At 39.2% G+C, this 12,901-nt stretch overlaps 1 protein-coding gene across 2 annotated transcripts; it reads right to left on the reverse strand.

Annotated features, from left to right (window-relative positions):
• Positions 1-282: 282 nt before the first annotated feature.
• Positions 283-12,803, reverse strand: ddx61 (DEAD (Asp-Glu-Ala-Asp) box helicase 61). 2 transcript variants are annotated; one of them, XM_028580511.1, is made up of 13 exons: positions 12,687-12,803; positions 10,914-11,746; positions 10,450-10,513; positions 10,005-10,109; positions 7,007-7,136; positions 6,357-6,503; positions 5,910-6,004; positions 5,693-5,815; positions 5,477-5,605; positions 4,690-4,870; positions 4,500-4,601; positions 4,116-4,352; positions 283-2,869 (listed from the first exon to the last, which is right to left on the reverse strand). In XM_028580511.1, exons 2-12 carry the CDS (start codon positions 11,069-11,071, stop codon positions 4,123-4,125), a joined length of 1,464 nt encoding a protein of 487 aa, XP_028436312.1. In that variant the 5' UTR covers positions 11,072-11,746; positions 12,687-12,803; the 3' UTR covers positions 283-2,869; positions 4,116-4,122. The 2 variants fall into 2 exon arrangements, with proteins under 2 accessions (XP_028436312.1, XP_028436311.1); XM_028580510.1 differs by having other exon boundaries at positions 12,612-12,803.
• Positions 12,804-12,901: the final 98 nt, after the last annotated feature.

The following is a 12,901-nucleotide window of genomic DNA, read 5'->3' on the forward strand; positions in this document are numbered from 1 at the left end:
CAATGCAATTATTACTTCAAATAAGTATTTCAAATAAAAACGGCACGATCTGTGTAACATTAAGTAAAATGGAGAAAAAAAAATAAGGTGGAAAACCTTAACCACACCAAAACCTGAAATATTACTTTAAAAAGGGTGCAACTGTGGACTTTACACAAGTATCCTACGTTTTACGTCGTACGTGAGACAGGCTCCTGGCTGGCAGTATAAGAGACTACTTCAAATCAATAAAAAAAAAATAAAAAATTGACAAAGTGTACAAAGATCAAACAGAAAAGAGGAGTTAGTCAGTTAGACTTTAATTTGTTTTAGGCGCTGGCATGGACACATTTAACAGAAAATTGTTGGCTGTCTGTCTACTTAAAGCATCTGGACATCAAGTCATGAAGGTAGTCATTTCTTCAGAATACAGTGATGGAACAAAGGGTCTCAGGTTACAAATCCACTCAGAAAATGGTCATGTGCTGCTGCCTGTGCTGAGGCTAAAAGAATTGGGGAACCAAAATCTATCAACAAGGGTACTGCAGAGTTCGAGGTTAAGAACATTAGGGCTAATTACTACTTCAGATGCTTTAGAAGAGGGCACACTCATGGGTCCCTTCCCTGCTCGTGCTTGGCAGTAACGTAATGGTCAGCCAAGAAAAAGTCGGCTGAAAATTTCACAGTATTGTTTTAAATTTTAACATGTATTTTTTGTGCTGAAGTCAGGAAGTCCAATGATGTAATATAGTAACAACTGGTCATGTTTACAATTCCTAATGAAACAAATTCATTTCTTACAAATAAGGAAAAACTGCAAATCCTTCAGACTATAACTGTGCTTTCAAAACTGATAAACTAATAAGAAATCGTTTGGGTGCCATTTTACCTTCAATACAATCTTGGGACAAGAGCCTGGGCTAAGTACAGGTTTGACGTTAGACTAAGGCACTTTGGAGGGAAGAAGGGACTCAGAATCTAGGCCCCTCTTGTTAATTACCAATAACCTCAATACCTGAGAAAATGCTGCCTGGTGCTATGGCTTAAAAAGGAAACAAGAAATTTCACAATTAAATACTGACTTGTGGTCGCTATTGGACCTGTGCTTTGACAAAATGCACTATAGTGTCACTGACATTACACGGTCATATTTAAATGTGTTCTGTAGTAAATACTATAATATGAAAAAACTAGCAAGTTGACAATCCGCAACACTGTTTCAGATGCTCTGTGCTGGAGCACCATAGCAGCCTGCTTTTAATCAGTTGGAGCAAAGTGGTCATTTTGGTTTATGAAGCCATCTATTAAATAATTCTATGTCTACTCTTCCAACTTTGGTTACCTTTTGAAGGATGTTAATATTGTTAGACTATGGATATGTGTACAATGTACCTCATTTTACCACTGCATCCCCAAGTTTTGGTGGGCAAAATGTTTTTTATGACCAACATGGAATGATAATCAAAACTTAACTCAGTGGCTACATTATTAGGTACAACTCCTCATTGATGCAAGTATCTAAAATCAGCCACTCAATGCATAAAAGCATGCAGACATGGTCAAACCGTTCAGTTGTTCTGACCAAACATCAGAATAGTGAAGAAATGGGATTTAAGTGACTGCCAGTGGAATGATTGCTGGTGCTAATCTCCTGGGATTTTCACATACAAGTCTATAGGGTACACACACACACACACACACACACACACACACACAGTGAGGGCAAAAGTGCCTTGTTAATGAGGAGAATGACGGGAAGGAGACTGTAACAAAACCATGTTACAGCAGAGGTACGCCGACAAAGAAAATTGAAGCAAGAGTAGACAGGCTCACCAACACCGCACAGCAGATGATTGGAAAAATGTTGCCTGGTCTTTTGAATGTCGAGTTCTGCTGCAAGAGGCACATGGTAGGGTCAGAATTTGGTGTAAAGATTAATTCAACATTTCAGGATGATGGTGGCGGTGTAATGTAAATGTAACTTTTGCCCATTCAATATAAACAGCATCGTTTAAATGCAAACGTCTTGAGTATTGTTCCTGTCCCTTGTGCATCCCTTTATGACCACAGGCCAACCATCTTCTAATCACCATTTCTTTGCAGAACATCATGCCACATCACAAAACACATTACCTCAAACATGACAATGAGTCTACAGAAATGGTCTCCAGATCTCAATTCAACACAACACGTTTACGATGGGGTTAAACAAACAAAATCTGAAGCATGAATGGGCAGCTGACAAATCTGCAGCAACTGCATGAGGCCATCATCTCAACATGAACTTGTGTAAGTAATGTTTCCAGCACCTTGTTGAATCCATGGCACAAAAAAATTCAGGCCATCTAAATAAAGTAGCCACTGAGTGTAAATTGTTTAAAAAAAAAAAAAAAAAGGAGTTTCCTTTAAAGCATCTTCTCAAAAGGAATGGCAGAAGGGCGTGCACACTGCCATATGTAGTTCATCTGCACAGCAAGGACGTGAGCTGGGCTCTATCCTGTAAGTCTAACTTTGGTTTCACATTTTCATTCTTACAGCAAAGTACCAAAAAAAACAAACAAAAAAAACAACAATCGATGACAATGTCCATCTATTGTCAAGAGTGGCTGTGTTCAATGACAGACTTAAGCAATAGCCCAAATCACATGTACAGTGACCATCTCTGGCAGTGTGGCAGAAAGATCAACTGATTGAAGTGGCAGTGGGAAGATATCCGTTTACTAACATATGCACAGACAGAACTGGAGATTGCTGTAGACTCAAAATGGGAATGAAAAGAAACCTAAAATAGACCATTTGGGTGACAAACTAGGGAACAGAAATCATGACTTGGAATCTTGTGGGATGCATAGCCAATATTGTATCATGAATGCCAGGCGCCGCGTTTCTCCTGAAAAGAAAAAACAAAAGTAGAGTTAAAATGTCTGAATGTGAATGAGTCGCTGCTTTAGTAAACCTGGAGAGCAGACAGCTGGCTGTGTGCGCTAATCAGCTCTGTGCAAATCTATGTTGACTGCTGTTGTGCAGTCTGAGGAAGACAGCCCTTAACCCTTCACCTATAAATCCTGTAAAACTTCAGTTAATCTTAAGGATGAAAAAAGGACATTATCCATTAGCTAGGTGAAAGCACGCCTGTAGTGTTCTGTCCTACGGTTGTCTGTTATGCTGCCTGGCCCTGTACCCATACATCCACGCCCTGTACCAGGGTTAGCTTTCGTTTTGGGGAAAGGGGGCTTTGCGTTTTCCTTTACCTTGTTAAGGTAAGCTACGTTAGCCTTCTTGTGTGCGCTTCTCAAATGTACTTTAAAATTTGTGGGATTTTTCCCTTTAATAAATTGTCCACATATTTTACCACCTTCCACTGCAAGGCACTTGCTTTTATCTGACCGTCATAATCAAATAGGACTCTGCCGCTTTCTTCTGACTTTCGGTACCGCCATGAGGGCATGGAATGTTGTGTTCAATTTGACATGGAATGTCGTAATTTCTGGGTTCCCAGTCGCAATCAATCATATTTTAGTTAGTTTTGCGAACAGATAACCTTGCTTGCATGGCAGCTCCACCACCTTCGCATTGCAAAGCGCTTTGTGCATAACAATAAAACAAGCTTCTCAATGGCTTCATCTTTTGTCAATACTGCCGGTAAAGTGAAGGGTGTTACCAAGTTGTGGAAAAAAAATAAAATAAAAAAAAATACTGGGAAACAAGCAATCCATCTGTTTCAAACAAGCACTAGTAACAAGAACTTGCCTCTTCTTCATTGTCCATAGATGCAGCTTACACCTTAACAGCAGCCACGCACACAGGATTAACCCTCAATACTGTTTTGGTATTACTGTAGATTGACAACTTAAAATACAGCTAAACTGTGACCTGTGACACAAGTGTTAAAGGGAACCTATTATGCTTTGCGCATTTTCTGTCATATTTATGTTACAATGTCAGATTTTCATGTTTAACGTGTCCAAAGCTTTAAATAATGAGGTAAACTTATTTCAAAGAAATCCCCTTGAGCAAAAACCCCCACTCTAGATCAGTGCCTAACAATAAAACTTTAACTTGATTCATAAAAACATTTAAGCCTAAAAGGTTTATTTTCAGTCATGGCTGGTTTCTTAGCCGTTAGAAGAACTGACCATTCACTCAGATTCCTCCCAGTTCCTTGTTTTTGGCTCCACCATGGTCATCATAGTCATTCTCATCATCATCATCATCTGGGTCAACAGAGTGAAACTCTGCCACATACAGGCTCTTATCAATGCTGCTGGGGATGGGCTTTATGTCCGTGACAAGCTGATCCTCAATGTTCTTCAGGTTGTAGCGGTCCTCTGAAGTTATCAGATTGATGGCCAGACCCAGATGACCAAAACGCCCTGTGAGAGAAGAGACATAATTTAGCTATTATGTACCGTTAGCAGTAGTGTCACAGAATCAAGCAGGGTATGCCAGATTTTTAAAGTGGTAGATGTGAACAAAACCCATTGTTAAGAGTGTGAGCATTTATAAATAGTTCATTTTACCTGATCTGCCAATGCGGTGCAGGTAGGTCTCTGCATTTTTTGGGAAGTCAAAGTTGATGACCACATTTACTGCCTGAATATCAATTCCCCGAGTGAATAGATCTACAAGAAAATATGCATATTAATCAACCTACATTGAACATTAATAATTTAAATATCCATTTTAAAATACAGAACTCCCTTAACCTACCTGTGCAGACCAAGTTTCTGCACAATCCATTCCTGAAGTCGTGGAACACACGGTTCCTGTATTCCTGCATCATCTTTGCATGAATGTAGAAGCATGAATAACCCAGTTGGGTGATTTTCTTGGCCAGAAGCTCAACTCTCTGGGTGGAGTTACAGAAGATGATAGATTGGTTGATCTGAAGCTGTAACAGAAATAAATAGATTCATGATTATTGATGACTGAAGGAATAACTATGCTCCCTGTGTATCCTATGGGTCTACCTGAGCTACTGTTAAATCTAGGGTGGAAAAACTGCAGCTTGCTAGCTGTATGCAGCTTCTTCTTTTTTTGCCTGTATACAGGGTATACATTTGGGTCTTGTTTTCTTATCCAATTGTCTTTATTCGATTTTGAAGCAAATTGTATTTATATCCTATGCAAATCATTGCCCTAATATGAGAGCCAAATCTCTTGAATTACTTTAACAAAACTGCACATTTCAGAGGACGATTCACAAACCGTATGACTAAAACAAGTTTGTTTTTATATTTTGCAAGTAGGAGTTAGCGATATGGATAAAATCACAATTTATGTTAATTCTATATTGAGTTATCAGTATACATATAACAATATAGTACATTTTCTGTAAAAAAAAAAAAAAACAATTGTTAAACCATTAATGAATAAAATAAGTCAAAACTTGTAACCTGAGAGGGCAGAGTAACACTGTTTTGTAGCCTGGTATCAAGTTCCACTCAAACTTTCTTTTAAGAATCTTTCCATCCAACTGTTAAGCTTGAACACTCACCCTAGAAAAGAGTGTGTTGAGGCAGTGGACCTTCTGTCTTTCAGTCACGTAGGCATAGTACTGAGTAATGCCCTTCAAGGTCAGTTCTTCCATCAAGTTGATCTCATAAGGCTTCTTCAGGTGTTTGTTCTGGAAAAGACATTAACAGTGTATTACAAAACAAGATTAGTGAATTTTTACCTCTTCAGAGAAGTAAATTGCTGTTTAAGTTCTCACCATAAATTTTTGCACACTGATTGGGAAAGTGGCAGAGTAAAGCAGGATCTGACGGTCCTTTGGCATGAAGCTGATTATATCTTCAATCAGGACCACAAAGTCCTGGGACAGCAGTTTATCTGCCTGAATTAAGAGATATTTAAAGAAAGCCCATTTAGAAATCCAGTCCACAGTATTGAAAAAAGAATTCAGATATTAAAAAAAGAGCCAAACCTACCTCATCCATCACAATCAGTTGGGCCTTATCCATTTTCGCCACACCCTTCTTGATCAGGTCTAGTATCCTGCCTGGTGTAGCAATCACTACATGCACTAGGGTAGGAGGCACAAACAGCACATCACAACCACTTCTGAGAACAGCTGCACAAAGGACATTGCTAAACTAAGGTCACTAGAAGAGTTTGTCATTCAGCAGAAAATTTGAGTAGTGTCTGTATGGAAAAAAAAAAATCTTTGGTAAAATTATATAGCAAAACTTTAATTTAAAGAAAATAATTCAAAAACAAAAAAGGCACGAGTTGGTGAGATGAGTCGGTGTGCAAATCAGTCATGGCTTCAGAGTGACAAGATAATCATCACATTAAACACTGGGCAGTAGCTTCTAGGAAAGAATTGCGTATCTACAATCTTATGGAAAAATCTTAAATAGTAAGGGAACGAGTACCTGTCTCATCAAGACGCATGATGTCATCCCTCAAGTTGGTGCCACCCGTGGTAGCCATGACCTTAACCCCTCCTAGGTGCTTACTGAGCTGAATGCTGATCTGGCTCACTTGCAGGGCCAACTCTCTTGTTGGCACCATAACTATGGCTTTATTGAGACAAAAATGGGAAGGGCTGATGAAATGCCAGGGTTGGTGAGACGTATAGAGAAAATTAAATAAAAGTAATGCTTACAAATTATTCTTTTTTTGACCAAAAACTGTTCACCAACCATAGAAATAAAATACGTATGGGGTAGAATAGTGCAGCGATCAGAGACTTTTCCATATGCTCCAGAGATTGTGGACCAAAAAAAATAAATCTGTCTCAGATGTGCTTTACTCTTGTTAAGGCAGACATGCTTTGGTTACGTCTTGGGATTACATATCTTGAGACATCTGAAATTATTTATTTGTGGAAAGCAGCTAAATCTGCTGCTTTAAAAAAAAAAAACTATACCCAGGTTTTTAAAATCTGCTTCACTTTAAAACTGGGTTAGTTAATATTACAAAAAATTCACTATAAATTTCATACACAATATGTCTTCATTAGATGTTTGTTTCACACTAAGTGTTTCAAACTGTTCATCAGATGGAGGCTGCAAAAACTCACCCTGTATGTGATCCTTCTTCAGGTCTATCCTCTCCAGGAGAGGGATGAGGTAGGCTCCACTTTTTCCCGTGCCATTCTTGGCCCGAGCCAAAATATCTCTGCCTGACAAAGCGATAGGGATGCTCTCCTCCTTTTGGCAGCCAGACAAGTCATATCAGTACAATGGGCAAAGTTAATTGGACATGACACCATTTAAAAATACAGTAAACAAAACAATATGCAAAAGACTATCCTATTGCTGAGCCTTTTGAATCCACAATACGGCTGCAATGTCACACCACAATATAACAGTACTTACTACAGGGACGTAGGCCTGTTAAATATGGCCAAAAATGACTAGGGCTGCAGCTATCGATTCTTTTTGTAATCGATTAATCTAGCACTTTATCGATCGATTAATCAGATAATTTTTTTGCGTGTTTAAACAACCCAAACTAGGGGAAAAAAACATTTTCTGAAAAAAGCAACATTTGTATTGCCTACATTGCTTACAATATCATCTCTCAAAAAACTAAAAACGTATTAAATGCATTTAAGTGCCATATTACATTGTTTTTAAAGAAAACCAACCTCAAACTAAGGCATACATTAAAACATACAAACATTAAATTAAGTTGTGCAACTTAACTTTCAGTTTCAACCTGAGACTGATCTGTATATACAGTAGGCCTATATGTAAATGTTAGTTATACTCAACCTATTTTCATTTATGTATTTGATTATAATGTCCCACAGCTCTGTTACACTCATGCTATTAGGTCGTTGATCAGCTGTTTCTCCGTGGAGAGAGAAAGAGAAAAATCAGCTGTTTTTCCGAAGGGATAGTCAACACGTCAGCTCTTTAGCTCAGATCATGGTCACCACTACGTATTTTCTGTCTTTGATTTTGGTAGTTGTGTTTGGTGTAGTTTCATCGTCCATACAACTGATTTACTTTTGTTGGGTCCGCTTCGTGGAATGGATGATTAAGTTAGACTCCATGTTTTCTGTTGAGATGCTAAAGCACTGACGTCGTGCTATTATCATGGTAAGCTAGTTTGATTTTGCAGTAGACACTGTACAGAGTTTTAATTACGTTTGAACTGATTCCAAACTTTGGACACTTTCTGTCATTTTCTCCAGCCTGTCTCTTCTTAGACCCTCGCTATTTACGCTCTGGCATGTGTCGCCAGAAGCAGACTGAGCCGCGTCTGGGCGACAGTAATAATTCTCCGTGCAGAAACAGTCCGTCAGCGATACAACGTTGGTAACATTGATTTAACGAAGCTTCGAGGCAAGTCATTTTGCATCGAGGATTTTTTGTAATCTAATTATTCAAGGAATCGTTTCAGCCCTAAAAATGAAGCTTGAATATTTGCTCTAAAAAAAAAAAAAACAGGAGGTACGAATATATTCAAATATGTTTGCGCATTATGTCAATAAGGGGTCAAACCAAGACGTCGTCTCTGCAGTTAAAGATTTACGCTAGCATCTTCGTACAGTCTTTTACTTTCGGTACCGGCAGCCGCATGATGAACGCTATCAACAGGCCCACTCGCTCGCTGTGAACTCTTCCCGACCGGCTCAATCAGACATATATACACACAAATTTAGAATATTCGTTGACAGGTCTACAAGGAAGACCATCTATGACTGCAGTGTTTCCTCTATGTTGATTGGCAAGTGGCGGTCCACTTGTTAGATTTCTCCCACCACGGAATCAGAAATGTACAAAAAGCCATCTATCAGCAGTGATTGTTAGAAAGCACATCGACGGAAAATAGCGCAGACACGCACTTCACAACACGAGTGGGCACGCATGCCACTCGGAGGAAAGGGAGAAAGAAAAAAAAGAGACAGGCTGTCCGGAGGACACGGTTGAGATGGCACGTGTGCATCCTTGAGAACTTTAAGTCGTATAACTTATGTTGTCAGTTCATTTAAGCCTGTATTAGTCTATAGTTCTTGCACATTTTTATTTTCACCTTCACCTGCTAGCTAAATTGCACGTGCCTGTTGATTCAATACAACGCCCTTGATATCATATCATGGCATAGTAGGCTAAACCGTGATTATTTCATACAGTCGTGTCCAGAAACATACTGGGGGAAATTCATTCAACATAATTCACAGCCAAATAATTAAAAGTATGTTATTTGAACATTTATAACCTAACACTGCCTCCGTTTTGGTGTCTGCTGTGGTGCGTAGCGCTGCTCGGACCGTGCACGGCTTCCCTTTTTTTCCTCCATAAACTCCGCTCTCAGCTACTTTGCCAGTTGCTGCATGAACTTCCTCTGGGACATTTTACAGCCGATTCACTCCTTGGAGAAGATGTGTGCAATGATTCCAGCCAGTTGTAGCACGTACAAAGTTATACGAACACATAGACAGCTACCGGCCATCTACGTGTACCGCACCTTTCACAGAGCGAGCGCACGGGGCTTTTCTTCCGATTCAGTCCATCCACGTCTTAGTAGCCTACGTTACCGACTCTGGCTTTGCCTTCAGCCCATCGATGATGCCCACACTTGTTACTCGAGACCGCTAGTTACGTTTCTCTGACAGAGACTATGATTATTACTAAGCAACCAAGATGCATCTTCAACCACGCAAAAGCCCCCACTGCTAAAAAAAATAAAAATCCTAGGAGGAAACACTGGACTGCAATGGCAAATCGAGTTTTGTGGGACCAAACCCTTTCAGACCATACAATGAAGGAGTGGGTTGTAGAAGTGTGAGTAATAGGATCCTGTGGCTTAGTAGAGGGGGCTACAAGACAGGCCTACAATTCTCCATTGGCATGATCATAAATAATACGAGGTTAGAAGCTAGCACGGTCAAATGTCTTAGTCAGAGAGGAAGATTATGTCTAATGACGATGCCTAATGACGATGCCTGAAGTAAATAAACATTTTGTGAAATCTGGAACCTAAAAAGCACCATTCTGAGTTAAAAAATAAATAAAATCAAGCTCACTTCACATAAACAAGTCCCACATTCTAATATGTTTATTTACCTGGACAGGGGACGGTTTCTCCCATCCCATTTCAAAGATTCCCATTAGCAGTTCCCGCTTTAGGCAGTAGTCTTCAAATTCATTTCCCTTAGTTGATGTCACATCCTGGAGAACACAGCAGAACCATATGAGATTAGTTTCATAGGATCCAGAAGTTGATGTGACCGCATTAGAAGCCAACACACATTTAATGAGTCTAAAACATGCCAAATTCAACAGAAAATGTGGGAAGTGTCTTAAGAGTTATGAACAGTGAATCTGAATAATGATATCTGATAGTATCATCAAAAAGCCTTTAACATCAGAGGCAGGGGACTACAGATGAAAAATAGCCTTTTGGCTGATTCTGGCTTTTAACCCATGGGAAATCATGCGTTTTATTAATTTGCGCTGTCCCCTTTCATAAATAAACTAAACTCAAACTCCGTACTAATAGTTACCCTACCGCGGTTCTCATCCTGGTGTCTTTTGGAGGAAGCTCCAGGCACTTCTTCCAGTCATCACCAAACCTAATAAGAATTTGCATTTTTATGTCTTAATAAATAACACACACAAACAAGGGGGCTGTGAAATATATTGAACCCCAAAAACAAATTTCCATATTATATAGACAAGGATGTTGGCTGGGCAAAGACTTCAAATGCACTAGCCATGTCAGATAAATGCACAATATATATGTGCCATGCACAATAGCAAAAAGATATGAGATTCTCATCTTCTTGTAGTGTTTTTAAAATAGGTTTGTGGTTAACTTTATTGTGCAAAACACACCTATTAAAATCTTTGTTCTCTGGGAAGGAATTAATTATTATATTTTGCAGATTATTGTATCCAGTTTAAGTAGTCAAGCTACAGATTACCGATACAAATACTAAAATTAATAATGCAGAATTGAGAGCTGGATCTTACTTGATACCCCCACTGCTTTGAGGAATGCTGGTCCTTTTCTGGAGGGCACTGGACTGTTGGGCAGCTGCAAGAAGTGCTGCCTGTCCTCTGAGTTGCCCATTTGCTGGTTTGTTCAGTCCTATCATCTGTGCTGGGTTTGCTGTTCTTGCTGTAGCCATCACAATAACTGGCAATTTTCCTCAGTGTGTTATGTGCCTCAGTGTGCCTCTTTTACTGATATCTTGCTTAATGCACCAGTGTAAAAAAAAATATATACTAAAAGCTGGAGAAAAAAAAAATCTTTTTTTAAAGAATGTATTGTGTACACTATCTGACGTACAGGCCTCTTGAAAAGAAGAGGTCTGCTTATGAATTCTGTCTATTTACAAGACAACTCTCCAAAAAAGGGAGAAATTAACATTCATATGAATAAATAAATCAATTATGTGACCAAAACACACTCTTTGTTTCAAAATTGTTTGTCAGATTACTCTTATCCTTGCTGTAACGATGATCCAGAATTGTCTTTGTGTCCTTTGAGTATCTTGGCTTTTTAAGTCCAAGTGCTTCGTTTATACATTCAAAATGGCCAGTAGTAAAATATGATCTGCTTCGTCACGTCTGACTATTCTTATGATTTGTTCCTTTGACATCAAAAAGTCTTCAAACGTCTTTGCTGGGGCTCAAAACTGGCTCAAAAAAGTAACTCCAGCAATTGTGTCTTTAACATAGACAGTCCACTTTAAATGTCTGTGGTTATCTTCCGGTTTCGTTTACTTCTGCAGCAAAAGTTTGAGATGACAGTCTGCAAAGTGCTTTGTGAATTGCCGTTCAACAAAAAAAATCCAGGTTACCTGCCAGGCAATAAACAATCGTGGGTGGTTAGTTTGGAGCATCAACAAGCAAGATTAAAAAATATCACATGCAACAATGAACAACCCAAAATAAGCTACTAGATCGATAACATACATTTCAGATGTGTGTACACTAGTTTATTACCACTTGCTACCTTTGATAAGCTGGAACACAAACAGTTCCACGTTTTGCAAAACCCATCATGTCTGCAACAACGGATAACTTTAGACCGCAAAACTGGTAAACACTTCATCCAAGTTAACAGAGCAAAACTGTGAAGTCAATAGCATAATTATAACATGAAATGGCAGTTAACAACTGTGCCAGCGCGGCTTTGTTGTGATGCCATGCTAACCTGTTTGCTAACGTTCAAAGCTAGCTAGCTAGCTAGCTAGCAGGTTAGCCATTCGACTTTAACCTTATCGTCATTTAACAGAATACAAAGTGAAGTCAGCCACCAGGGTGTTGTCCCGTGGGTATCTTCTTTCATGAACCCTTTGTTGTCAATGTCGATAGCAAAGCTAGTTTGAAATAAGTTAATTAGCACGCCTGTAGGCAGCGTTAAAACTTTATGTATAGCAACGTGGCTTTGACCGTCCAGCTAGCATACGAACGTTAAGCCTTATTAACTTTTCTAATAGGGACACGAATTTAATCATCGAAAAACGATGTGCACAAAGCAAACCTGTGTGGAGCTTCTGGACTCGCACAACTTTAACACTTTTATTCAACCTGACCAAATTAATTTAGCAAGCTAGTGTTAGCTTAGCCAGACTGTGTTAACATTACGTTAGTTAACTCTAGCTAATCAATACGCTCGAAAACAAATAGTCTTTTCCCAGCCGAAAAAAAGATGCTACCTACACATTGCTACATCCACCAACAATCTTCCCTGTTGCTTAACGTTTCATCGACTGTTTAATTAAGTTAGGTAAATACTCGCTGTTTCGAGAAATCCACCGAGTTTTCACTCTTTTGTCTCTTCTTTCGGAATATCGACAATTCAACATGGCCGCGCGCTCGTTTTGGGCTGGTTGTTTCGTCCAAAGGACCTCCCACTGACCAATCACAACACTGATTTCAAATTCACAAATGTCGCTGTGGGACAAGCACAAGCTGACAAATCAAGACAAAGGTGAATCTGTTGGACACAT

Source organism: Perca flavescens, chromosome 6 (assembly GCF_004354835.1).
Source record: "Perca flavescens isolate YP-PL-M2 chromosome 6, PFLA_1.0, whole genome shotgun sequence".
In the NCBI taxonomy this organism is placed as follows: Eukaryota; Metazoa; Chordata; class Actinopteri; order Perciformes; family Percidae; genus Perca; species Perca flavescens.